Genomic DNA, 27,954 nt, shown 5'->3' on the forward strand with positions numbered 1-27,954 from the left:
CACCCACGTACGTACGTACGTACACTATGAACAAGTGGGCGAAGTGGTAAATAGGCGAAGTGGCGAATGGGCCAAGTGGCGAATGGGCCAAGTGGCGAATGGGCCAAGTGGCGAATGGGCCAAGTGGCGAATGGGCCAAGTGGCGAATGGGCCAAGTGGCGAATGGGCCAAGTGGCGAATGGGCCAAGTGGCGAATGGGCCAAGTGGCGAATGGGCCAAGTGGCGAATGGGCCAAGTGGCAAATGGGCGAGGTGGCAGTAGTACCCTGCGAGTACATGCGAAGTAACACCCTGTCGTCCGCAGCACGATAATAACAACATAGGCCTACTTGACAGGGGCTTTAACCATGTGTTTTACCTTTCGTTTCACAACATATTAACTTCGGGCACTGGAAGTGGAAGAACGTTTTTGCTCAGATTTTCACACAAGTCAAGGGAAATCTTTGTGTCAGCTGTGTTAAAGCCAGCAAGCATTAAAGCCAGCAAGCACTACACAAATGGGTGATAAAGCCGGTGGGCATGGTAGGCCTAGTTCAGTTTTGCCAATATTCAGAATTTTTTTGCAGCGTTAATTGGCCGTAGCCCCAAAAATGTAGCCAATTTATTGGACTAGACCTACCTCCGTAAATAAAGGCCACACTTCCATCATGTACAAAAAATTAGTATTTAGCATGCGAATATCGAACAAGGAATGAGGAATAAGTACTTAACCAACTTCACACCGCTCTTATCTGCTTATTTTGCAGTTTGTTTTTGCTTTAGAAGCATACTCACCCTCTTTATACTATAGGCTAATCAGAAAGTGCTGCCTTTTTCAGATGTCTAATTTTGTGAAATTTCATGTTGAAATTTTGATACGCAAACGTGTGCAAACAAATCTGGAAATATCACGAAAAATGGACATTTGAAAAAGGCAGCACTTTCTGATTAGCCTATAAAGAGGGCGAGTATGCTTCTAAAGCAAAAATAAGGCAGTGTATATTTTGCCGGAGACGGCAAACCTTTAGTAAACGTTAGTTTGCCGGATATGCACTGAACATGCGCAGTTACTGTTTTTTTGTACTTAAACATTTTCCGGTGACAAGTTTTAGTCTGGCTCCATGCCAAAATTATCGTTGTTACCTCGTATTCACAAGATGGGATTCAGACCATTTTATAATTTCGGACTTTATTTCCCTTTAAAAAAAAATCCTCCAGAGCCACAAATCTGAAAAAGAAAATGTAATACTCTGCAAAAGCAAAAGATACAATGTAGTATATAGTAGGGCCCTGTCAATGAGACACGTGTTCAAAAATCTGGGGGGGGGGGGACATTTGATATTGTGTCCCCCACCCTTCAAAAAGTGCAGGGGGGGGGGCGAATGGGGGAGACAAGGTTTCATGGGGGGGGCCTCCCCCCCCCACGCCCCCCTCCCCTCCCCCGTGGCTACGCCACTGATTTCAAGGAATTTTAATTGGTCTATTGTTATTATTTAGCTTATATGAATGGAGGAAAAAGTTTGTGCATGGCCGATTCGCGTGATATCGCTGACTGAAACTGTGTGACCCACGGACCACCTGTCTATAATACGTGTTCCGTGGTGTGAGCGAGCAGTGCAGTGGGTGTTAATACGCATTTTAGATTATCATTATGCGCTATGTAAAAAAAAATCCTCCAGAGCCACAAATCTGAAAAAGAAAATGTAATACTCTGCAAAAAATGTTTGAGACATGTTAAAATAATAACAGAAGAATATCCTTATTTATTTGGGGATGAGAAAAAAAACCTTTAAAATGTGGTGCGGTCGGAATCGAGCGCGAGTCATCCCGCTTTCTAGAGCCTTTGCTTAACCATTACACCAAACGTGCTACACAACTTTTGGTGGGAATTTAATACATCTTATAATTCAGCCCTATTTTAAAGAGTACAGCGCCCTCTGTTGATATGGATTGCCGCCGGCAAACCTTTAGTAATCGTTAGTTTGCCGTCATTACCTCTGGCAAAATATCCACTACCTTTTTAGAATGCCTTATAAGGCTTATATTGGCAGTGGCGTAACTGACGTTAAACTTCTGGGGGCACCTGGGGTGCATAGATTTTTCAGGGGGAGGTGGGGGGGGGGGGCAGTAAAGGAAAATGATGGTTCAATTCAAGATTTTGAATGGGAAGGGGGGGGGGGGAGGGGCGGGGCACCCCAAACCTACCAGTACCAATGTCTTGAACATAACCAATGCCTCTGTAGGCCAAATGTATGCTGAAATCGGTCCCACAAATGAGGTCAATTTAAAGACCCTTTCGTATTACTTGGCCCTTCATACAACTGCATTGTACTGCAACCCTAAGCTGTATTGACAGCAAAGCTGAGAGCAATTCCAAAAAAAGTTTGACTATTGGGGAAAATGCTTTTGGAAAAAAGCCGATTTGTCCTTGTTTTTAATTTGTCATAAGATTTTAGGCTTTGTATGGTGAGTATCATTATCAGTATCGGTTTGCGGTAACACCAGGTGGGTAATAACTACACTTGATGTATTACTTGTTTACAGACGTACCTCAGGATGGTATCTGCCTCAAAATACAACACATCCACCAAGGTGAAGACTGGGATTGTGGCCTGGCCTGCGCCAAGATGATCCTGAGGTAAGCTGTGTTGCAGTCCAGTCCACCACAAGACTTCACGTTAAGTCCTCACAAGTCTTAACAAGACATCGCAAGCCCATCACAAGTCCTCCAGTCCTAAGCCAAGACACAAGCCATTCAGACTACAACTAAAAGACACAGGCATTCCTCTGTAAGCGTTCGTCCCCTGTCCATCCCCTGTGTTACTTGTGACCGGACTTGGGAATCGATAAGCGATTTACTTGTAACCAGACTTGTGATGGACTTGTGACAGGACTTGTAATAAACTCAGCATTGGAAGTCGGAGCCACTTTGGTAATGCTTATCATGGTCCATGCAGTGATTTGGGTGTCGCACTCATGACGACCAGAGATCACGGTGCTTGTGTCCTCAAGCAAGGCATTTTATTGCAATTTCATTCACCATGGGGAAATTGTCTCGTGGTTTCAAGCCCTGGCCAGCCGTCACGGTGCTTATGTCTTTGAGCGAGACATTTTACCTCAGTTTCGTTAACCCTGGAGAAATTGTGCGAATGAGAGCAGTAGTTTAAATGAACATGATGAAAAATTTCAAAATAGGTAAATGCGGATTGTTTTTGCAAACCGCTTGTGGAATTTGAAGATAAAACAACGGAACTCTCCCAAAGGCTTTTCAAGTTCCCCAAGTTTCCCCACCATGGGGTTTATAATCAAATCCTCGTCCTCTCTTCTCACACAGCAAGATGAAAAGGTTTAAATTTCTAACCCTTTTGCAGGTTTCTTCATCCGGAATTTGAGGATGGACCTGCAAGTTTTGACGACATCTGTGAAAGACTGGGCTTTGGTGAGAGGTACAAAAATCTTTATAGCTTTAGGGATGTGAGCTGTACTTTCATCTGAGTGGAAATGATGTGCGTGTACTTGTGGAGAACCGTGGCCTCATGGTCCGGTGCATTGAACTCATAATCTTGCGGGTAAATCTGCAGGTTGTGGGTTCGAGTCCAGCTTACGGTGGTGTGCCCTTGGGCAAGGCACTTTGTCACTCATTGCTTCTCCCCACCCAGGAGTAAAATGGGTACCTGTGAGGGCAGAGATGGTTATTGTGATTGATTTTAGCTGCTTTGCGCCAAAATGGCAGCATCGAGCTGTATACTCCCCAGGGAGCTGAGATGGTCTTTGGAATGTTTTTATTGGCCCGGTGAGCAGGGGTAATAATATTGTACTGCACTGTAATAACCTGTTTGGTTGATATACGCGCTGTATAAATTAATATTATTATAATTTTGGAGGAGCTTTCCCATCTCCAACAGATCTTTTCAATATTTGAATGTCTGTCTCTGAAATCAAAACATTCTTTGTTAACCCTAAGTCCCTAGGCCTTTTTGCTAGGATGTAGCCTCAATCCTGCAAATTCCTCCATTTTTTCTTGAATATGGTCTGTGGAGGCGTGACCACTGCCTAAATCCTGCAAAAATCCTGCGGCAGTGACTGTGACCACTGCCTAAATCCTGCAAAATCCTGCGGCAGTGACTGTCAATATGTTGAGGCTTGGCCAGTGACATCCTGGAGCAGTAGGGAGGATTTCAAGCATAATCCAGGCCTATACTTGTTTATGGCTGAGCAAAAACAACACAAGGTCCGGCCCAAGACCTTGACACAGTGCATCCTACGAAATCAGTAATGCACTTTTGCCATGTAACCTCAATCCTCCAAATTCCTCCACTTTGGCAAGGGGGATTTTGAAGGATTCAGGGCGGTTTAGGGTTAACAAAGTTCCTGTGCTTTATGCTTTAAGTGAAAAAGTTGGGCATCTCAAAACTTGGAACACTTATAATAGTGTTAGTCAGAAGGAGAAACACTTGCAATCAGATCACAACTACACACCGTATTTGCAGGGGACAACTTGGGAATGCTGAAATCGTTGTTTTTTTCCCCCCCTTTCCAAGCAGTATTTGGACGGTAGACTTGGCCCATTTGATGGTGCAGTACAATGTCAAGCATCAGCTATACACCATCACTCTTGGGGTAGATCCAACATATCAAGAAGTGGTAAGAGATTGTTTTTATTTAACTAAAAAACCAAAGTCCGACTAAAAATCCCAGAAATTTGCCATAAGTTGGGTTCAGAATTAGATCTTTGTGAATGCGGAAGCACCAACGGACAAATTGACAAAAAGGATTTTTTTGCAACATACAACATTAGAGGATTTTGCGGGATAAAAGATGGTACATCCCAGCCACTATGACTCACGAACCTCAATGCCCCTTGAAATAAAAGTCCAAAAACGCCACGTTGGGTTTCTGCGAAGTAGGTGTTTTGGAGAATTCAGGAAGATTTCTTGCCAAAAGCCTTCATTTTTTTGTTGTAAGTTTCAGTTGTACTGTGAAATTTGTTAACCTGGACTGTTCTTATCCCTGGGAATAGAGTAGGAAATTGTAAAAATCTTTGCACTTTAACAAATTGTTAAATTGATTTTTTTCTTTTGGTCAGGCTTTCTACAACGAGGCAATCAAAACTGAGTTCACTACTGAACAGGAGCGGGTCAATGACCTTTTTGCCAGTGCTGCCAGCAAAGGAATCCAGGTGGAGAAAAGGTAAAGGGCCGAGTTGCGGTCAAATTATCACAAGTCAATCCCAATCTAATCGCAACTCAATCACTAGTCAATTATAAGTCAATCACACGTCAATCTCTAGTCAATTGTAAGTCGATCACAAGTCAATCACAAATTGATCACTTGTCAATCACAAGTCAATCACAAGTCAATCACAAGTCAATCACAAGTCAATCACAAGTCAATCACAAGTCAATCACAAGTCAATCACAAGTCAGTCACAAGTCAATCAATCATGAATAGAGCACAAGTCAATCACAAGTCAATCATAAGTTAATCACAAGTCAATCACAAGTCAATCACAAGTCAATCACAAACAAATCACAACTCAATCACAAGTCAATAATAATTATTATGAAAAATTGGACATGAGTGCAATACATAGTCGCGTCACAATACTACACGTGTTGCATAAGTCTACTATAGCCGGAAAACTGGCATGCCTGATTTACTTTGGAGAGTTAATAATTTTGTTTTTTCTTCGTTTGTTTGCTTGATAGGTCTGTGACCAATGCAGAGATAGTAAGCCATGTGTCTGGTCACAATCCTGCCATTGTTCTCGTAGACAACACGATACTGCAGTGTGAACGGTGTAAGCCTAGCCAAAAGGTATTAAAAAAGAGTCGTTTTATAAATTTAGGGTCCAAAATTTGACATTTTTCCTATCCTGTTATCAAAGTGTTAAGCTCGGTTCATACTTCACGCAAAAGCAAGTGCGAAGCGAAATTCATGTCATCAACAATGGTGGACGCACTTCGCCGTATTGTTGACATCACAAATTTCGCTTCGCCTTGCTTTCGTGTGAAGTATGAACCGGGCTTTACATTACTGTAATTTGTCATTTAAGCATCATTAAGAATAACTTTGTACTTTTTTTATTAGTTGGGTAGGTAGTTTGCAATTCATAATCACTTCTAGAGGATGACTGCATTAAGGAGTGCATCAGAATTATAAAATCATAGATGTCAGATGTAACAGGGACGGGAAAAAAGTGGGCCCCAAATTTATAGAATGACACATAGACAAATTGACATGAAGGGGCTTTGACCTTTGTAGTAAATGTTAAAACTCTGCATCCATTTTTGTCTTTTTTTTGTTTATCATTTCAGCATGGTGAGGGATGCGCTGATTGCTTTTCATTTTGTGACACGGGGAGGGGAGGTGGTTATGTAGGTAAGATTCAAGTCAATCAAGTGCAGATTTACGTTTGTTTTCAAAATAAATTGATGACTGGATTGAAAATGTCTAACCAGTGACAGTAAAATGATGATACCATTACGTTCTTAGGTTTAACATTGATTGCATTTGTTTTAATTTCATAAGTGATTCAGCAAACTTTATTTAAAAACCTTTTAAGATATGAATTATATTTTGAAGGAAACTGATCATCAGTCAGCCAGACTTTCTCAATTCAATTAAAAAGGTCTGTATTTGGCATTCGTTGCTGTTTAAATCTGGTTGAAAAAAGAGTTTTCAAAAAATATATCCAAATTTTGCCTTTTTGTAGTCCATACATCAAAATTGACATCCACATACGTTACGACTACTATTTTATTTTTCAGGTCACTTTATTGTGCTGTGCGGCCTTGACTTAACGAAGAACCATTTTTTGTACCGTAACCCGGGAATTTTGGAAGGTAAAACAATTCTACCGATTTTTTTCTGTTTGGGAGGAAATATATGCCTGTAAATGGGTCTTAGCAATTGCAAGAAATTAAATTGCCCAATTTCATGTTCTACTTTATCAACATATACTGTCTGTACTATTTGGCGTTTTCCCCTGAAAAAATAGATTTTTTCCCCTCTAATTTGCTGTTTTTCTAGCAATAATTAGTATTTTACTTATGAACCAGACATCAAATGCAAAACAATCAACCCACGTTTAGTTTTGTAAGAATTGCTTTACTAATTTTGCGGCCCGACAATAATTCAGTTCTTGCGGGGGAGGCTGGTTCCCATCCCCCCACGCAGGATAGATAATATAGGGACCGGGAACCAGTCCACATGCAAGGTGGATCAGTTTGTGCAACAAGCAATGCAAAACAACACCAAACAATTTTAGAGGGTTGCAGACACCCAAAATAGAAAAAAAACCTACTTTTTGTTTTCTGTTAAAATAAGAAATTAAAGTTGAAATTTTGGCAGATCAGAAAAAAGTGAACTGTTGAAGAGCATGGACAATACATTTTTAATTGAAAATGGGTGTTTTTTTTTTTTTAATAATCACACAAGTTTGTCACATTTGTGATTGTATTTTCTCCCACAGAGCTGTGTTGCTGTTCCTTCACCAATCTGGACGAGGCAAGACGTTCCCATGGCACGGACGAAGACATACTCTTCATATACAGATAACGAGTGCTAAAAAGGAAAAAGTTTTGAAAAGAAGTTTACATAACATCTTTATGAACAATCTTTGTCAGCAGAATGCCCTTCAGGAAAAAAAACCTATTTGAGAAATTTCTGAAACTATTAGAAAACTCAGAGAAACTAGGACTCAATATTATAATACAGGGTGTCCAAAAAAACCCTCACTAAACCCTTAAAAGCGCCCTCTTTTACACAGCTTTAAAAGACAAACATCGCAAATATCGATACATATTTAGAGAGTAAAATTCATTAGCTTTTCAACAACGAAAAACTCTTCCAATTGGGTAAATGTTTATTGAGTTATGGGCAATTGAAAACAAGCGCCGCTTTTTCATTTTGTCCACGGCGACTGATATTTTGACTGTCGCAATAAGAACACGGACCGGAACTTGCATCCGTGAAAAAGGCTACCAAGTAGAGGTCAGACACAGAGCAGCACAGTAAACATCTAAGAAGTTAACCAAACAGTCCATTTCTGGACTACCATTCCTTCCATAAGGATAAATGACTATTGTTAGAAAAAATACGAACCAAGGAAAGATTAAAAATTAAAGAAAGCCAAACTACCCTCACCCCAAATCCATTACATTCCTAACAAATGGCAATTGAGACTGTGGACAGATCGGCACCTATTTTGAATTGGCCATACCTCAATAAAACTTTAACTGATTGAAAATATTTTTTCGTTGTTGAAAAGCTAATGAACTGTACTCTCCAAATATGTATCGATATTTGCAATGTATTTTTTAAAAGCTGTGAAAAAGAAGGCGCTTTAATAGAGGGATTTTTTTTTTTTGGTTTTTTTAACACCTTGTATGTTTTGGTGGGAGAAGCCGAATAGGGTAAATCGTTCAGGGAATTATTTAATGTTCAATATAAAGGTCAGTGTGCAATACATGTTTTGTGAAATTTTTTTCACCAGAAATGGCTTATTTTTATTTGTGTATTGGATAGAAGAGTTTGTATTATAGACTGACCAACATTTCACTGAGATTTCACGAGTAAAGGTTTATCTTGGGGGAAAAAAAATCCCTTTTTTGAAGTTTCATTATACATGTATTTAAAGGATGTTTTCATCGAAGGCCTGCTTCCCCAAAAAGAGTGACTTTACAAAAACCGACCTTTTATATTTTAACATTAAATGGAAAAGTAAAAAAAAAACGTTGACATGTACTGACTTTTTAAGTGCCAATTTGTATGAAGTCTTTGAAATGTTTGAGAAATCTAGTAATAAGGCATTGCGAGATAAATTTGAATAAAATCTGGAACGCTGACTTCTCCAATGCTTTGCAAGTTTTAAATTTGCATTCTCCAGACCAAAGAGACTGTTACTATATCACGTGATTCAGGGCAAGCCTTACGCTAGCAACCCCCAGCTCCGGAATGGTCTTGTGTCTTTGTGCCATTCTCACCCATTGTGAACAATGTATTGGTGCTGATCGCATCTTGCGCAACTATGCACAAGCTTGCCGCGAATCATGTGATTAGCAGCGGTGTCTTTGGTCTGGAGAATTAAAAGTTAAAATGTGCCAAGCATTCTGAGCAAGTCAGTGTACCAGATGTTTTTCAAATTTAAATCCCAAAGGGTATGGGTCACTCGCAAATGGCTTTGAAGTTGTTTTTAGAGCAAAGACTTTTTTTATGGGAGAATCACGTCTCTATACTGACTCGCTAGCAACTAATACCTGCCATATTTTATCTAATTTTTTTATGAGATTTCTCGGTCTTCGAGTGAAAAAAAATATCTTGCAAACAAATTGTTAGAAATTGAACTTCTCAGGGACTAAAGACTCTATCAAAATTCTTTCATTACTTTAATGGTAAATGTATAATATGTTTAATATACTGCCATAGCAAGTACTATCGCATCTGGGAAGACTTTAATCATGTGTAAACTATTTCATAAGATAACATTTGCATGAAATGCCCAAGTATATAGATTAGTATGTTACACAAATGTAGCCGACTGTGATATCTGTGAAATGTGTGTTGGATTATAAAATTTATACAAAATGTACGTTGTGCTCTTAAAAGACGGAAAATGATGCTTAATGATTTGTATATATAAAGTAATACAATGGATTGATAAACAAAGATCACTGCGTGAATTTGTTGCGAGCTTTTTATTTTCTGCATCAGTAATGTCTTGCCCAATATTTTTCCATTTTACAATGATTTCCTTCCTACCCATCTGCTTACCTGGCCCATCCCCTACTTCCCCCAGCCTCTCAAAATCCTACAAATTCAGATAATTTCTATCAAAATTATAGTATCCAGAGTTAAACTCGTTCATCGAAATATAATTCATAGATGATTTAGTTACGTTGGAATCGGGCAGTTGGCAATCTGAACTCGATAACATCCAAGAATTTGCTACCATCGTCCACTGTGTTCAATTATCCGAGTGCCAACTATGCATTCATACAAACAAAAAAATACGCTACATGTTGTGTGTGTCACATAAATCACACACAGCACCAATGCACAGATGTTGTTTCTTACACGTCTGCAGAAGGCGAACACTGTGCGGCTGGAATTACAACTAGCAATGAACAGTTTCATTTTTCGGGACAAAAATGTGACCCCCTAAAAACGCACAGTTTTTAAAGGATGTTTGTGTGGATGTTTATAATCTACTTTAAATGCTCTTTCCATGTAATATTGTTTTGTAGCCCAATTTGGCGTTTTCCAGGCCGTAATGTCCCTTTAATATGCTGTACATACAACTGTAGGTTGTGGACGGACGTGAGTTGACACGGGATGATTTGGCTGCGACGAACGTCCGCTGTGTTGTACGAAATCAAAGCATGTAGACATGCAGATATGAATATCTGTCTTCAATCAAACTTGAATCATCGATCCTGATTGGTCGATCCGTGGCAACAATGTGGTGTCGCATATTCCATGGTCCATATCACACTCTGCCCGTCATACGGACCCAACCATCGTTGAGAACACGCAGTTACCTAAAATACTACCTCTGAAATAAACAGCCGCGAGTCAGCTGTGGACTTCATGCCTATGCTCGTATGTGTTCATTTTTTCGAACCGTGGAAGAAAAATACCAGAGAACAAAAGAGAACAATATCATCCACGCTTCCCAGGATACGTCCGCGATTGGGGTCGTGTACAAAATCTATGGGAGTCTTCCTAAAAAGTTAGAGTACAAACAAAAGAGGGACAATAGGACGTCCACGATCGACGGTGAACAGACGTTTGTGCAGGTGTGCCAGGTATTGTGTGTGTTACTTTCCCACGACAGATCTAGAGCCGGCACCCGGGCACTCCCTGTGACCTATGGGTTCTATGCACAACAGATTCCACAAACTGCACTTTGAGGGTTGAAAAAGAACAGGTTTTTTGTGGTTTTTCAGCACCAATGGACACAATACACTGAACAGCTCGGAGGAACGATGTCAGCTATAAATTAGTAGCCCTTCAATTGGTCCATTTCATGAAATGATGGCAAATGCAAATGATCCTATATGCCTTGAACTCTGCATGCTTTCCCGGCTGGTCCTATCTGATTTTGGCGAGCGCTGTGGCTCGTCTGTCGGTGTTCTGGAAGATGGCCCGTATCAGGCTCTTCACGTCACTGGCACTGAACACCATGGCGAGTGGTCCCTGGAATGATGGAGAGAATCACAGTCTCAAATGTTTAAAGAACAACTAGACAAGAACAGGAGTTCCCGACCTAAACAATGTTTTAAATTTTAAAGTTGAACAAAGAAATTGACTGGAGCAGGGTTTGAACCTGCGACCTCGGGATTGCCGTCTCAGTGCTCTACCAACTGAGCTTTCCAGCCCACTGTTGGTGGTTTGTCAACGTCTTTGTTCAAGGGGTGCTAGTCAGAAGCCGTAAACCCACATATGCCATGTAGCCAGGGATCACACCCAAAGCCACGATGCTAGCAACATTAGCAATCCTGCAAACCTAGAAATACCAATGGGGAACTGCCAGCATAGCGCTGGATAGCTCAGTTGATCGAGCACTGGAATGGCAATCTTGAAGTCATAGGTTCAAACCCTGCTCCAGTCAATTTCTTTGTTCAACCTGGCAGAACTTTACTGCTTATAATTTGAATCCTATTGATGTCGTATCTCACCTTGCCCTCCGCCCACCTGTCCACAATATCTTGCATGCTGGCATCTAACATAAACAGCAACTCGCTGAATGACGTCCACTGATCAACGGTACTCTGCACCAAAACTGGTTCCTACGCATCAATCCAAAAACCAAAAGTCAACCTCCTTTACAGGAAGGGAATTCATTGCTAGTTGTCTGCAAAAGTGGATTTGTGGGCAATTTATGAGCAAATGAGCATAAGCTTGCAATGGTAATCACGTATCGTTCAAGCAATGCATTATCGGTCGTGTCCATCCTCTGCAACAATATATACAGAGATAATACACTTTTCTAAGCTATGGAGTAGTCTGCTACACACCTAAACACCACAATAACTCATTTTTTAATATGAAAATAATGCACCTCTCAACGGTAATGTGTTGTTTGCATTCAACAGAATTTGCTTGTTAAAAAAAAAAAAAAAGTTTGTTATGCTTGGTGTCCACAAAGAACAAACTGTGCATTTAATAAACACATTATAAACATCACTTCCAGGGCCACCTAAAGTCTTATCAACAAATTCTGCAACAAAAAAAAAAATAGTTTCAGGAATTGCTTTTTTACCTCAACTTCTCCCGGTTTGATCAAGTGTGGAATTCTGTCTTGCAGTCCTGACAGTAACGAATGTAACTGCTGCGCATCATCAGCTGAGATGTCCTGTCAAGTTGAGAAAAAAAACAACATTTCTCTATAAAAAACCAATTAGTGGCAGTATTCCACAAGGAAACCACAGACGAAACAAGTGCGAGTGCACATTAAGCTTTGGCTGCGCATGAAATGATTGTGCATACAAACAAGCCCGGACCGCCGTCCCATGCGAAAATCACACGCTTAAAATTGACCAAAATAAGATTTCCCATAAAAATTGCGCACTATATACCACGTGACTCTACCATCACTGCACATTATCTTGCTTGCCTCCATTTACACAATTGTCAACTTTACAAATTGTTACGAACAGTTTTTTGTTAAGTATTTCATTGTTTTTGTTTGTGTGTATTTTTCTATAAATTAAAATTTGGTATGGTAGTTAAATTTTATGGGAAACTTAGGGGGCTCATTTTTTGTCAATTTTCCGGGGACAGACGTATATGCAAAACAGGCGCGCATGCACATCGATGGAGACTAACCTCGTTTTCTGATAACTTTTGTCAAGAGTGCATTTACTGACGACAGCATGGCATTTGGTCGATTTTTGGTTAAATATTTTTGGTCAATTTTTGGCAACAGACAGACAGACAGACCGACAGACCAACCGACCGAAGTGACATGTAGAAGTTCCTGCTACAGCTTAAAAATTGACATAGTCCTTAAAAACATGCGAGTCAGGAATTTGAGGCAGCCCATAGACTCCTTACACAAGTACCAGCTCCACAGTTACAAAAGGAGGATTCAGTTAGACCACTGGGAGGGACAGTCTAATGAACTACCGATGGCGCCTGATGCCATGCCAAGACGCTAGATGTTTGTACAGAATTCAATCAGTTGTGTGTTCTTGCACCATACATGCATGAAACAGTCAAATAAATGTTAAGGATCTTCTCACCTCTAGTGACGAGACTTTCTCCACGATGTGCATGAGTACCGTGTTGATGAGTGTAGACATGGCCTTGGTGTAGATGTTACTGGGGAGGATGTCGGTCCAGACTCGCTGGAGGTGACCCAACTGATGGACAACCTGCATTGGGATAAAGACAGGGATGAGATTGCCAATTCAAAAAGAAAAGGTCTGAAAAATGGATATTAGGTCTGAAAGATGCATTCCTTTCAAGACTGGTGATGTCTTTCTCTCAGATTCAAAAGGTCTGATTTCAGAAAAAAAGTCTGAAGACAGTCCTGCCTGTTAAGGCTTAATATACAACATTGCTTTTGCTTTAATTTTCAGAAATGCACAATGGAGGATTTCTTTAAAGGATTTGGGAAGATTCCTAGCCAAAAAGGCAGAGGTGAAACTTTACTTTGACTTCATTTTTATCAACAAAATTGAATATTTGAATATTCTTATGCGGAAATCCAAGTCCTAGATAAGGCCAAGTAAAAAAACCCAGAAATAGTTTATCGTCCGAGCCTTTTGAAAAAAATTAAGGAGGTGGGCACTTCCCCCCCCCCCTTCCCCCCCCCCAAGATGGTGGATTTTCCAAGATGATGAATTGATTGATCCATTTTCTTGACTCTTTTGCTGATACAAAATTGTGTCTGAAGGAGCTGTAACCCCTGCTACAAAGGTACAATTTCATTAAAAACAAATACATTGACAATTCATTTGTAAATTATTTTGTAAATGTACGAATAAAAAAAACACAACAAAGGAAGCAAGCAGGAAAAAAGGAAGCAGGCCGTGGCAAGAAACTGGTTTATTTTTCACTTGGCCTAAAATTCTGGATTGTTGCCGAACCTACTTGTTTAATGGCCCTCTCACACGCCAAGAAGTTGTCGTCAGTCGCTACTTGGTCAAAGCCCTCAGCACCAGACAGACTCTCCACTAATTGATCTCGCTGAATTCTCTGCAACATTAAAAGCAGTAATGCAAATACAGGATATGGCAGGTTATTTTACTTGAATATGAATGCAAGGCCCATTTGACATCAGTTAACATTGAAAGTGAAATTTGCTGCGGTTGAAATGTGTTGCAACTTTTGTAATCTGTGGGATGAATACCTGCTGTGATGTCAAAACTTAGGACTGGCGTATCCAAGAAGGATACACTGGCCTTAACCCTAACCCTCCAGGGTATTCAGGCTAGAAACCCTGCTAAATGCAGCAACATGCAACACTTGTCTACAAGCCTGCTCAGTGTAGCAAGATCCATCAGATTGGCAATCTCAAGGCTAAACTGCCTCAGAGTCTGTGGTCACCAACTGCAGCAGGATACCACTGTGGCATTGTTCAATGGGACTAACTCTCAATGTTTCAGAATTGGCCATTTATGCACTGGTGTTGGTGGCTCAGTGCAGCAAGGTCCCACAAATGTTTGCACCTGATGCACTGTGTTGCATCTGACAGGGCTAGTGTTAACAACTGGATAAAAGTTCTAGACCAATAAAATCAATTCAGTGCTAAAGGTTAGTCCCACTGAAATATCAGGAGGTACAGTAGAAACCCGACACATCGAGGCTGTGTTGACCCGAGGCTGTGTTGACTCGGTACAAATGACAAAAACAAAGGCTGCTGTTTTTTTACCATTTGAGCCAAGAAACATTCGGATGCCAGCTTCCTGAAGACAGGGATGAGGTCGACAAATGTGGATGTGCCGTCACAGAGGGGCGGGGGTAAGGATTGACGATACTGATGGCCTAGCGTCAGCAGGTGATGGGCGATGTACATGCAGTTGTTGTGGTGAAGAGCGCACACCTGGGGTAGCTTTTGCTGTTTCACAAGAAAAACAAGCAAAAATAATTATAAAAAGTCAAGATTTCTGTAAAGAAATTTTAAGACAATATCAACATTACCTTGTTTTGTTGTTTTATCCTTGCTTTAACCAGTTAATGCTGGGATTATTTTGACAAGAATGGAACGAGGTGCGGGATATATTTTCACTCAACTTCAAGCCAGGCGGGTTGAAGCCATCACCGTCGGGCAGCACACTCATATTTCCGGCCTCGCTCGCTGTGAGTGGGCCGCTGACAGATATTTCTGGCCTCTCTCCCTGCGTGTGTATCTGTCATCGGTTCGGAGTACCCAAAACCTTTACGTGTATACACGGCCTCTGGCGCAAACTGGTTAAAGCAGGCATGCAATTTTTCCTTGCATCCACTGATTTCCTTGTTTTTTACTTCTCATGAATACCATTACAAATTGAAAAACACTGTGCAAAGTCATGTGTGGTTTGGAATTTCCTCGTTTTTTCAAAATTCCCAGTTGCATGCCAGTTAAAGGTACATGAGAACATTTGCTTTCTGTGCATTTTTTTTTTTTGGCTCAACAAGCAGACGACAGTGAAATTCAGAAGTACCAAATGACTGTTTGAAAAAGTCTAGAAGTTGACTCACCAGACTATCTCTGTGGTATGTGGGTACGACATCACAAAATATCTCAAACATGTTTCGCACTGTGTAGAACAGCTGGATGGCACTGCAAACATAAAAATAAGACATTAGCAAAAATGCTTTACACTACGTGGGTTAATGTTGAATGTATTGTGTTCACTGACCTATAAAATGTTCAACGCAATTTAATTTGCCTCAACAAAAGGCAGGTTTGCTTTTTCACACGATTCGGGACAAGTGCAGCCAAGTGGTTTGGATTCGGGACTCATGATCAGAGGGTTAAAGGTTCCAATCCAGCCGCTCGCCATATGTTGTGTCCTTGGGCAAGCCACTTCACCCTCACTTGCCTCTCTCTACCCAGGAGTATAAATGGGTACCGGCATTAGCTGGGGAGTAACCTGCGATGAACTAGCATCCCATCCAGTGGGAAACAGAAATATTCCCAGTCGTTTCATGCCAAGGAAACCATAAATAAACGCTGGCCCGATGGGCCATATTGGCTCACGACAGACTTTACTTTACTATGGTGAGAAAGCATAAACACATCAGATCAGGCAGTTGGTATGGGTGGCACAGTACGTAAAGCGCTCGCCTCTCACCGCTGTGTGCTGGGTTCGATTCCCGGCTCGGGTAATATGTGAGTAGAGTTGTTCATTAATTCTCTCCTGTGCCACGAGGGTCATACGACGGCTGCTTGAGGCCCTTGTACATAACATGCCTTTGGCTCGACCACGTTGTAGCTGCTTCCTACCAATTCAGCTTCTTCTGCGAGTAAGGATGATTAGCTCCCCACATTTATTTATTATTGAAGCCTTCTAGAACACGTAAAGCCAGATGGACACATTTTCCTACTCACCACTGTGGTGTATTACTAGCAGCTTCTTGTAATGTCTGGTAGGCTAGATTAACAAGACACTCTATGCTTTCACTGACTGCACACTCAGGCAGTGCAAAGATACCCTCGCTCACGTGGCACTTGTCCTGAAAGAAGACAAAGAAGAGCAAGAATATCAAATTTTACCTTTTGTCAAAATATCGTCTCGAAAGCATGCTCCCTTAATGCAGTGTCAACTTTAATCAAAGTGTTTCTCAGAGCGGACTGTCGAATACCTTAAGTTTTTCTCAAGTTTTTTTGTTACTTTGCACTTAAGTTGTTCAGTTTACACTGCAAGTGTCCTCAATGAAATTACATATTAAATGGTTTCATATGAAATATATTTTCAATACGATAAGCTCATTCAACGTAAATCAAGAATAAACATTTCAATTAACCCTAACCCCCTAGGCCCTTTTGGCTAGGAACCATTCTCAATCCTGCAACATCCTCCAATTGCCACCATGTGAAAATTTGATTTGGCCTCAATCTTCCAAAATCATTCATTATGTCTTGAATTACTGCAGTGGAGGAGTGACCATTGCCTCAATCCTTCAGAATCCTCCAACAATCACTGTTAATGGGTTGAGGCAGTGCTGATGACATTTAGAAGCAGTGCGGATGATATCCAGCATAATGCAGGGCTCAATTATACATGGCTGAACATACACACCGCTGGGCACAGCCTACAAACTCGACATAATGCATCCTCCAAAATCAAGCCCTTTTTGCCATTCAGCTTTATCCTTTTAAACTGCCTGGAGGATTGAGGAGGACTGAGGAGGGTTGGGGTTAATGTTTTCAAATTGCAAGAACTTCTTGAAGGAAGATAAAAAAGACAAAATCAAATCCACTTTTGAAAAATTAAAAAAAAAAATCGAACCTTGGTATCTTGTTTTTGATCTTTGACGTCCTTGTTGTCAACCTTCATTGTACCGACTCTCTTTGTATTGTGCAGCTCTCTCTTCATCAGCTTGCGGGCTTCAACTATCAGCTCTTGACACTTTCCAAAAAGAAAATAAACAGAACATAAAAAATGTAAGGGATGTAATCCAATCCATCACAAGTCCAGTCACAAGTCCAGTCACAGGTCAATCACAAACCCAGTCACAAGTAAAATCACAAGTCCAGTCACAAGTCCAGTCACAAGTCCATCACAAGTCCAGTCACAAGTCCAGTCACAAGTAAATCACAAGCTCAGTCACAAGTCCAGTCACAAGTCAATCACAAGCCCAGTCACAAAAAGTCTCCAGCACAAAACCAGGGTCACTTGAGCCAATTGTTGAAAACCAGGACGTTGTGTTCATTGGAAAGGACATTGAACATACGCTTTCCAATGATGTATAGAATTTTGGAATCCGACAAAATCTGATGGAGTTACAGCTTTTTGGGTTCCCAATTTTCATCACTATTCTATGTATTATAGGCTGTATCTCAGAACACGGCTAAGTGCTGGAAGGTCACATACAAAGTTCCAGATGGGATCAAACAAACTGAATGATGCCATTCAAGAAATGTTCCCACAACATATTTAGAAGTAACTAACATTAAAAAAAAATTCACCTTTTTGTTAGCAAAGTGGACATTGACATCTCTGGCGTAGGTCAGCAGGGGAGAAGCAGTTTCTGCAATAAACCCTGAAACAGAAAGATCTCTGACATTATTTATAATTGTAAGTTTCAAGGCAGTATTTTATTATATTTCTTTCGCATGATTATTTGTTTTGGTTTGTTGTTTAAACTGCTAACTGACCTGTTTTCCGGAGAGAAGCTTCAAATCCCTCGGTAGCCGTGATGACAGCTTTGTACTCATTGAGCTGAAATGGTGAATACGATGCAATCAGAAAAATATCTTTTTTTATCATTCATTATTCTAGGGCTGTGTCCAATATACCAAATATTTCAATATGCAAACATCAACCGAATATCTGAATAGCATTTTTGTTTTTGATTGAATAGACAGGCATGCAACTGAGAATTAAGAAAAACCAGGAATTTCCAAACCAAGATTGTGTACTGTACTTTTCAATTAGTAACATGGCATTCATGAGAAGTCAAAAAAAGGAGGAAATCAGCGGATCCGAGGAAAACTTGCATGTCTGAATAGATCTAAGACACCTGGCTCCCATAGGAAAGCGCACATGTAAACAAAGTGTGACGTCCTTATGACTAAGGTCTATTTCATTATTGAAAACCTCACAATTTGGTTTTTAAGGTTTAAGTATTAAAGATTTTAAAAAAAAAATTTCAAAAAAAAATTCAGCAAAAAACCCAACACTTATTCAAAGATGACAATACAGATAACAAATCCTTAAATAAGCAATGCCATATTTTTTTTTCAAGATAAACCCTGAAGAATGGTTCAAGAAAGTAATGCTGTGTGGCTACCTTTGAGCTGCTTGTGGGTATCGAGTGCACCAGACAATGTGTGATGATACACTTGGACAGCTCTGGCCAGACGTATTCTCCTGTAAAGGTCAAAGAAACATTTGGTTACAAACCTAATTTATGCGTCAGAGGGACAAAATGAAGCAGCACAATTATTAACTCCCTAGGCATTTTTGCTGGGATGCAACCTCTATCCTGCAAAATCCTCCAACTGCCTCCATGTACAAATTGCACACAGCCTCAATCCTGCGAAATCCTTCGTTATTTCTTGAATGTGGTCCTTGGAGGGGTGACTGCTGCCCCAATCCTGCAAAATCCTCCAACTGCCTCCATGTAAAATTGTTTGAATGTGTACGCATTGTTGATAGAAAACGTTGGCACTTCCAAGTCATCATGCGGTCATTCCAAAATGCGCCCGCGTCTAGCAACGTGTGTTCTTTTTGCCCCGTGAACAAGATGGCGTATATTGCTATGAAACAAGATGGTGTATATTACCATGAAACAAGATGGCGTATATTACATGAACAAGATGGTGTATATTACCATGAAAGACCTTATTAGAAAGCTTATTATTTAACTACATTTATTTAACTACATTTATATATATTACACTATGTAAACTGTTGCTTATGTATGTACATGTATGAATGGAAAACAAACAAACAAACAAACAAACACCCCAACAGACAAACAATAAAGTTGATTAAAGTTCCCAAAGTGGCTTGAAGAATGAAAATGTATACAAAACATATGGACAAAATGCGGAAAGGAAAGACAAAAAAAAGGAGAAAAAAATCTTAACAAAAACAATGAGATGGTCCCTACCTAGCATAGCCATCAGCGTTGTGTTCTCATCTCCGTTTTTACCCTCTGTCTTGAGGCTAAGTAACGGCCCACTCAGTGCTTTCAGTATTGCCAGTGTGCTCTTGTACACAGCTACGGGATCAGACGCCTCCTCAGAGCTCTTGGGTAGCACCTTGAATCCAACGGTGGTTGACTGCGACTGCAAAGAAGATGTTAGCACATTCATTCACTAAATGCACAAAACAACTTTTGCTTAGGAGTGCCGTGGCCTTGTGAACTGGAGCATTGAATTCGTGGTCTGCCAGTAATTCTGCAAGTTGTATACAAATTTAGTAACCGAAAAATTAGTAAGCAATGTTTTCTGCTTAATAGCAGCTCTATGGAATTTGTCTTAGTGCTTAACACGTTATTCTCTGCTAATAGGGGATGTGTCCATTACAGGGAGATCATAAGCAGTCAGTGCAGCAAGGAACTTACAATTCATGCGACAGGATTTGCTTAAATTGTGATGCAACAATAGGAAGCATCAGCACATCTATGCCAGGAGGCGGCGTTGTTTACTAAGTTGGCACAATTTTCCAATAATGTTAATAATAATAATAGTGGCATTTATAAAGCGCCTGATCCACCAGGTCTGGTGCTCAAGGTGCTACATCATTATTACCCCTGCTCATTTGGCCAACAAAACATTCCAAATATCATCTCAGCTCCCTGGGGAGTATACAGCTCGATGCAGCCTGTTAAGCAGAGGAAGCTAACTCAATCACAGTAACCATCTCTGCCCTCACAGGTACCCATTTACTCCTGGGTGGGGAGAAGCAATGAGTGACAAAGTGCCTTGCCCAAGGGCACACGCACCATGACCCCAGGCTGGACTCCAACTCACAACCTGCAGCTTTACCCGCAGACCACGAATCCAATGCCCTTAACCACGAGGCCACAGCACTCCACGTAACTGCTGGCAAAACCCGACTGAGAAACCCACACCCAACAGCGTAAAGAGCTGATTTTCTGTGCCTATAAACTCTGTATGCTTATAAACTTGTTAATTTGTATAATATTCATGTCTTCTTGTTCTTATGAAAAACAAATTTAAAAATGCACCTGTAACTTAAGACTTAATTGAAAATAACATTACCTTTTTAGTTGCGTTAATTGATGGCGCAACATTTGACAACATCACAACTGGCTTCAGAATATAGTCCATCAGTTTCTTTCCTGAAAATGGAAAATTGACAATAATTTTGTTGAAATAAGTCGTTTGCAGCTGACATTTTCAAAGGACTGAAAAGATACAATGAGCAAAGTCTGTTTGAAATGTGAATTCAAAATTCAAATTCGTTCTGCCAATGTTTTTTTGGTTTATCAAAGCTTGGTTTTGGAAAACAGTCACAAAGAGAGGACAAACATTCAAGAAACTCACCGAAAACTTGCATTTTGCTCTTCAGAATTCCAACCTGCTTCATGGCATTGACAGTCACCGCAGCATTTTCAATGTTAACTGGTGAAAAAAAAAAATAACAAAATTTACTTCTGGGTAGGGAGAAGCAATGAGTGTCAAAATGTCACGTGCACAACACACACACCACAGCCACAGGCTGGACTTGAACCCATAACCTGCAGAATTACCCGCAGATCCTGATAATGACACTCCAGCCCACATGCAATAGCGTCCCACGTCTTAATGACCTACCCACTTTGAGTTGGACTTGGCTGACGTTGGTCAGGGTGACAGGTTCTTTGGCATGGGGTATGGTCCAGACAGTCATGGCAGACCAGGCCTCTCCTAGATGATGCAGCAGCGTCTCTTGGTTCACGCGCAGCTCAGACTAAAACGGTGAAAAAAACTCTTATCAGCAATGTCTCTCTCTGGCTGGCAAAATTCAACAACGTCATCCCAACTGACCTATCGCCGTTTGCGAGTTAGCCACGCCCCTTTAGACAACCCTATGGAATATTTGTACACTACGTTTTGTTTGTCTCAGATTTTGCGCATTCCCTGTCTATTCGTATATCTGTAATTGGACAATATTTCACAAGCAGTGTTGACGCGATGTTAATGCCATTCTAACAAGATAGGTCAATTCACTTTCTGCATCCTCACTGGCCTGCTGCAAGTAAACAGACAACGGATAAGCTCCTTACCCTTAGAGCCTTGACAATTTTCAGCTCACAGTATCCGTCTTCAATGAGAACGTCCAAATCAGATTTCTGCAGGAAACAAAGAATTGAACTCCAGTGAAATCTCGATAAGTCAAACCTCAAGGGAACAGGTTCAAAATTTGACTTGAGCAGAATTTTGAGTTAAGCAGGGTTGTATACCATTGTTATACTACGGTAGGCGATGGGCTCTTTGTTTGACTTAAAAGTTGTTTTGAGTTATCGGAGTTTGACTTGTCAAGATTCCACTGTACATATGCAAAGTACAACATGATTACAGTGGATTCAACAATTACAACAACAACCTGAAATTTGTAATTTCAAAGTAAACTTCTTACAGAAAAGAACTTTGCATTCCTTTTCAAACAAACTGAATTTGGAAAATAGCAACCAAGTCTCATCTTAATTTGATTGGACAGTTATTTTTATTTGTCTCTCACCAATTCATTGACGGCATCGGCTGCTTGCAGGAACTCACCGTTCTGGACGAAGCTTTGAAAGTCTGTCAGTAAACTGTTAACCTGTCAAATAAAACGGTCGGACAAATCATTAATTGTCAGAAAAGCATGGTTTCTTGAAATGAGGAGGGTGAATGAAATTAAGATGAACAAACGGACTTGTTAATAATGTTTTTTTTACGTCTGACCATAATTTCATCCTCTAAATTGAGTCTACACCATGGAATCGCAGGATAAAAAGGTGCTTTTAACGGCGATTGTGTTGTGTTTAGGTCAAGTGAGGCCCGTTGTAGACACAGTGCTATTGCCGTGCTGAACTCAAGTAATTTGACTTCTTTAAATTCGACACGGCTATAGCATGGCATTTAGAACCATTTGGCTCGGCAAATTGACTTCGGCACAGCACCATCCTTTGGCTCAATAGGGCTGATGCACTAATGTCATTCCGTGTGGCAGCTGCACGGCACTGTTCTAAATGCCGAGCCATTGCCGTGCAGACCTCAATTCAATTGTAAGTTGGGGAAAGCATTTTAGGAATGCGCATGCGCACGATACCCTCTCTCGTGTCCGCATCACATTGGGTGAAATTGGCGCAAACAGTTTGAATGTTCATTGAACTGCTTGAACCTGGCCAGTTACTCCAGGTTCATTCAGGTTCAACTATTAGGTTTGGCATTTAGAGTTACTGCCGTGCTGTAGACGAGCTAGTGCTGCAATCATTTTAATAAAGTTCGATGCCGAAGTAGAAAGGCGTCCAGAACGGGCCTTAGAGTCAAGAGTATTTTGGTCATTTCCAAATGACTTCTGCAACCTAAGGCCAAAAGAAAGGCTCCGGTTTCTGATATGGAGCTTGCCCCAAAAGTGGTGCGGCGACACATTTTTTTTCCCTCCCAACATTTTTTTTCTTAAATGATGATGCTGCGATCCCCTTTAAACTCTCAACAATGTCTTTCAGAGTGGAGCTTGAGGTGACCTATGTTAAGACCACAAGGCTTCAGAATTCTGCAACCACTTACGATCTCGACCGACACGAACATTATTTGGGAAATTTGGATCAGAGAAAATGGTAACATCAGACCATACAGCGACATTGGCATTGAGCTGGCAGGCTGGTCATCAGTCTGGTCCCTTACACATTGCGCTAGATTAAAAAGCGTTTACAGGTCTCAGATACACGGCCTTTGCTCCCTCAGTCTGGCTTCCAGATGCACAATTACAAAATTACAACACCGTCTGCAAATGGTGCCTCACTAAATATAGAGCAAAATAAATGATATTTTTTACAGATTTGAAAAGAGCACAATCTCAGCATTACTGCTGTGAAAACCGCATGCTGGTACCACATTTAGTTCAAAAATTATGGAAGTCGGAACACCAAGAGAGGTGATGAAGTGATGTGATGAAGTGGCCCTATTTTGGCCTGTATCTCCAAATGAAAGTTCCCGACAAACGACTCATTTAGCTTGATCGCATTACATATGGTCTCAACAATCACAGGTAACCATTCGTACACCTGGAGAGAGACAACTGCGGTAAAGTGTCTTGCTCAAGAACACAATCACCTGTCTTGCCATACGGAGTTGATCATTACCTTGCATAGTGACTGTAGCACATCAATGATAGCGTTAGTCTTCTCCAACTGTCTGGTGAGGTCATGAAGATCACTGGTGGAGCTGTTGAGCTGGGAACTGATGTCTCCCTGAATTCATACCAACAAAAAAATAAAGATACCAAATTGACTTCTTTTGACAATAACAAGTAACATCTTAACCAGCTCGCGTCGGAGGACGTGATAAGATGCACTGGCTGTTTTATACACAGGCAGGGCTGATAGATTAAGATGTCAAAATTGCCACAACTTGCCTTCGGGTGACGTCTAAACACGTTAATCCCTTTTGCTTTTTGTACACACACACAAAGTCTGTGAAGCGTCCCGCTTTTTTTTTTCCAAACTGAGGACTTTCCAATGGTTTCTTTTGGTAAAAACGTTTTCTTAATTTAGCCCTCTTAATTTGTATTTGTCAAATTTTGTGCATTTCTTCAACTTCTGTAAGCAAATAAAGAGACAAATTTCACATGAAGGAACCAAAAAAGTCCCAGTTTTAGTGAAAAAAGGGATTCTTGGGTAAAAGAACCCCCACGCCAAGTATCAGGCCGAAATATTTCCATGAAAAAACACATTATTTTACCATTTTTTGTGCTCATTTTTGTATGGCCCTTAGCAAGGAGTTTACTCCAGTGCATGGCCATAGAATAGGCTAGGTTTTTACCAACGGTGCATTAAGTCAAAAGCTATTGCCACAGACAACAATGCCTGTCTCATCAGACACGGCCTCACATACCTAGTCTAGGGGCTAGACGATGTTATGGTCAGATACGCGATTATCTGCTGCAGCGATAACCCGCCGTCGCAAGAGGTCGCAAGAGGTCGCTATCAAAACCAACCAATATCCCCCACCATCGGAACGTCTAGGCCAACTCCTAAAATCTCTCTCCCCCCCCCCCAAAAACAAAAATGGGGGAAGTGAGCATGCGCTACTTCCGCAGGCAATTACTGTTCATTTTCAGTCCCACACAAACTACACACAACAAAAGTGCTGACCAGTGAAGTTGCAAAAACATCTTGCTGCATCTTTTACGTTACTTGAAGACATTTGAAAGTTTTCTTGGGAACTACTATGAATTTTTTTTTAATGCGCGCTGCATATATTACGCCAAAGGTGCGCGCACATTACACAACCAGTACGAATTGGCCTATACGTTGTTCCGACGGGTTCGTGGGTGATATTGGTTAGTCAGTGGGTGTGGGTTTATCACTGCAGCAGGTTATTGCATATCAAACCATAACAATGTCTAGCCCTTAAGCCTCAGTCATACATTCACTGTTTGCAGCTACAGCTATCCACAGTTTAGAATTGTGATAACCGTGGGAGTACTGTATTCATCCTAAATATCTGCGTGGTTATCCCTCATCTTCCTTTGGTATTCATGGAGGGGCTACGGAACTTTTAAACTGTTCCAAACGTCCGTGGAGAATCGTCATGAAAATCAATGCGCAGTGAAACCCTGGGACATCCATAGAACAACTGTACTAATTCATAGTGTTATTTGTAGCTATTTGTACATACTCTTGGAGATTTGTAGCTCATTCGTGGCGGAAATCTCTACGAATTCACCACAAATGTCCTACGGTTATGCCCAGATATGCTAGAATTCTGCAAAGGTTGTACTACGAATATGACTATGCTTTATTTGTAGGAGAACCTTGGTCATTCGTGGCCCAATCGCAGACAACTGTGGCATTAATATCATTATTCTTGGTAATACTGTCAATATTCATAAACAATCCGTTCAAGAAACTGTGGTGTATTCGTAGAGAAACCTCCGACAGCTATCTGTCCTGAAACCCTAGTGCATTCTTAGAAAGTCAATTTCTCCACGAGTCTTGACGGTTCATTGTGATCAATTGATTCTTGGTAAACCTTGGATATTCGTATGTCCAACCGTGAATGTGTTACTGGAGCCTTAAGACTATGACATACCTTGATCTTATTGCTGAGAGTCTGCATCTCAGTGGACAGTGTCTGCACCTTGTTGTGTAGCTCCTGGGTGGAGTCCCTGGTGGGTCTGTAGTTGGCATACTTCTCGTGTACGGCATGGTAGATTTCACCCTTGATCTCATCAATGTGAGTTGATAATTTGCCGATGCGCGTCCCCAGGTCTTCCTTTTCCAACAGATCTGGGCAAAGAATTACAAAATATTGGGTGAGTAAAAAACACCAAAACCCAATTTTCGAATGAAGTTTTGTCTGTAGCACTTTTAAACTCTGGGATATAAAAACCCAATCAATAAGCTTGTGGACTTGTGACGGTTAATACGGCACGTATGTTTCAGCCGCTCATTTAGTTTGCGCGTATGCGCACTCAAAATATGAAATACTGATAATCAGCAAACATGGATGCCTGCAGTCACAGTTTGAACCACTGAAGTATCGGTCAACATCACACTCGAAGTACTTTGATAAATTTTTCTTTCCACGTGGACAGGAATTTAAGGCAATCAAAGTCACTTTTGCAAACCTTAGCGCTAAAAAACAGAGAGTTTTTGTTGCAATTTTTTTGTTTTTCCGTGTCGTGTAGTAGGAAAGTATTGGGTCACAAATTCAAAACAGGCGACAGTTTAGGGGATAATTTTTCAGTTTTGCCGAGTAATTGTAAACTTGTCTTCACTGAAAAATGGTAAAGGATGCCACGGAAAGTGCGATGTATAAATATCATTTAAGTCGGAAACTGTTTTAATGAGAGAGGTCTCACGTTATACGTTATTTTTCATTGAATGTAACGTAAGTGTGCACGTACCTGTACACAGACCCTGGAATTTGGCCCGTTAACATGGCTAGCCACGCGCCACGTCGCTCCGTTTGTAATCTTTCGACGCGTTGGAAATGTATGCATTTAACTGAAACGATTTACAACTGACTGGTTCCCGGCCCAGAAATGCAGTTAAGTACGATCATAGAGGGCACTGGGACCAGTGTATTTGTGCACGAAGCTTTAAAATGGGTTTACTCGAAAAATGACGATTTTTATAAGCTACAGTACAGGTTTCCTTCTTACATCAAATCACCTGTAAAATGAAAATAATCTATCATCCTTTTCGATGGTACTATGGCTGATCTAGGTAAACCCAGCAAATTGTCCAAATGTGTAAACCAAACTCAAAAGCAAACGATGATTTTCCTCTTCATTTTGTACGTTTTTTGTCCATCATTAGTTTTTTTTTTTATATATTTGAAAAGGTTTTTAGCGCCGTTACCACACTGTAGAGACAATTTATATCTTTGTTCACTTGGTCTACTGATAATTTTTGGTTTGAATCATCTTTTAAGTACGTTTGAGAAGGATACATTTAAAGACATGAAAAACAGACAATCGCTCAGTGCGTCGTCTGCTACCGCTGTTTGCAAGCCGACGATGCGGAGAAAACCATTGCGCATGCGTGAGAAGATGAACTAAATGCACGCACGGTCTATGGGGCTGAAACATACGTGACGGAGGTAGGCCTTCATGGCCTTGTCCAGTATTTACTGTAGTGTCACATTTATGGGGCTAATGACGTCATTGGTCATTGCCAATTGTTCAAATGGGTCAAGAAATATCAGAATGTCAATTTTGAGTGTCATGATTTAGTCAACTGTTTTGGTAAGTCTTTCCCTTCTTACGTAGGAACAGGGTCCTAATACTAAGGATTACCGGGCGAAGTGACCGACACCCGTTCACATAGTCATACGTTTTATCACGCAACCGATGCAACAATAATGATCGAATATTTACCAACCAAAAAGCGTTTCAAATACTCGGCCTACATAGGAATTAAATGCACTAAGTTTTTATTTTTCCTACAATAATCCCTGGAACTGTATTGAGAGAACCTTTGTCTGAAAGGTTAGTTTTATTGGAAAACAGCTGAGTTTTACCCGTGTTTGCGAGCAGAACATCGGTGACAAGGGACGCCATCTTGATACTCGGATCTGCCGCCGGTACAGCGCCCTCTAAAAAAATCTTTTGAGAGTGGCGTTTCTGAAATTTCGGACTAGCTTCGGCTT

At 40.8% G+C, this 27,954-nt stretch overlaps 2 protein-coding genes across 6 annotated transcripts; one reads left to right on the forward strand and one right to left on the reverse strand.

Annotated features, from left to right (window-relative positions):
- The first annotated feature begins 248 nt into the window (after positions 1–248).
- On the forward strand, positions 249–8,087 carry LOC119742809 (protein GUCD1-like). 2 transcript variants are annotated; one of them, XM_038218988.1, is made up of 9 exons: positions 249–521; positions 2,523–2,616; positions 3,350–3,424; positions 4,523–4,622; positions 5,065–5,168; positions 5,687–5,795; positions 6,296–6,359; positions 6,749–6,823; positions 7,453–8,087. In XM_038218988.1, exons 1-9 carry the CDS (start codon positions 497–499, stop codon positions 7,536–7,538), a joined length of 732 nt encoding a protein of 243 aa, XP_038074916.1. In that variant the 5' UTR covers positions 249–496; the 3' UTR covers positions 7,539–8,087. The 2 variants fall into 2 exon arrangements, with proteins under 2 accessions (XP_038074916.1, XP_038074917.1); XM_038218989.1 differs by having other exon boundaries at positions 249–512.
- Positions 7,446–27,929, reverse strand: LOC119742807 (centromere/kinetochore protein zw10 homolog). Of its 4 annotated transcripts, XM_038218985.1 has the most exons (22): positions 27,826–27,929; positions 25,891–26,087; positions 23,940–24,047; positions 22,331–22,411; positions 21,876–21,941; positions 21,424–21,559; positions 21,154–21,231; positions 20,869–20,948; positions 19,752–19,929; positions 18,927–19,006; positions 18,292–18,355; positions 18,103–18,176; positions 17,423–17,542; positions 16,522–16,646; positions 15,669–15,750; positions 14,860–15,045; positions 14,079–14,183; positions 13,226–13,357; positions 12,244–12,336; positions 11,660–11,770; positions 11,059–11,177; positions 7,446–7,544 (listed from the first exon to the last, which is right to left on the reverse strand). In XM_038218985.1, exons 1-21 carry the CDS (start codon positions 27,863–27,865, stop codon positions 11,073–11,075), a joined length of 2,241 nt encoding a protein of 746 aa, XP_038074913.1. In that variant the 5' UTR covers positions 27,866–27,929; the 3' UTR covers positions 7,446–7,544; positions 11,059–11,072. The 4 variants fall into 4 exon arrangements, with proteins under 4 accessions (XP_038074913.1, XP_038074912.1, XP_038074914.1 ...); XM_038218984.1 differs by lacking the exon at positions 7,446–7,544 and having other exon boundaries at positions 9,367–11,177; XM_038218986.1 differs by lacking the exon at positions 7,446–7,544 and having other exon boundaries at positions 9,367–11,177; positions 22,331–22,403; positions 27,826–27,911.
- Positions 27,930–27,954: the final 25 nt, after the last annotated feature.

The sequence above is a fragment of the Patiria miniata genome, unplaced genomic scaffold (genome assembly GCF_015706575.1).
Source record: "Patiria miniata isolate m_02_andy unplaced genomic scaffold, ASM1570657v1 HiC_scaffold_6, whole genome shotgun sequence".
NCBI lineage: Eukaryota > Metazoa > Echinodermata > Asteroidea > Valvatida > Asterinidae > Patiria > Patiria miniata.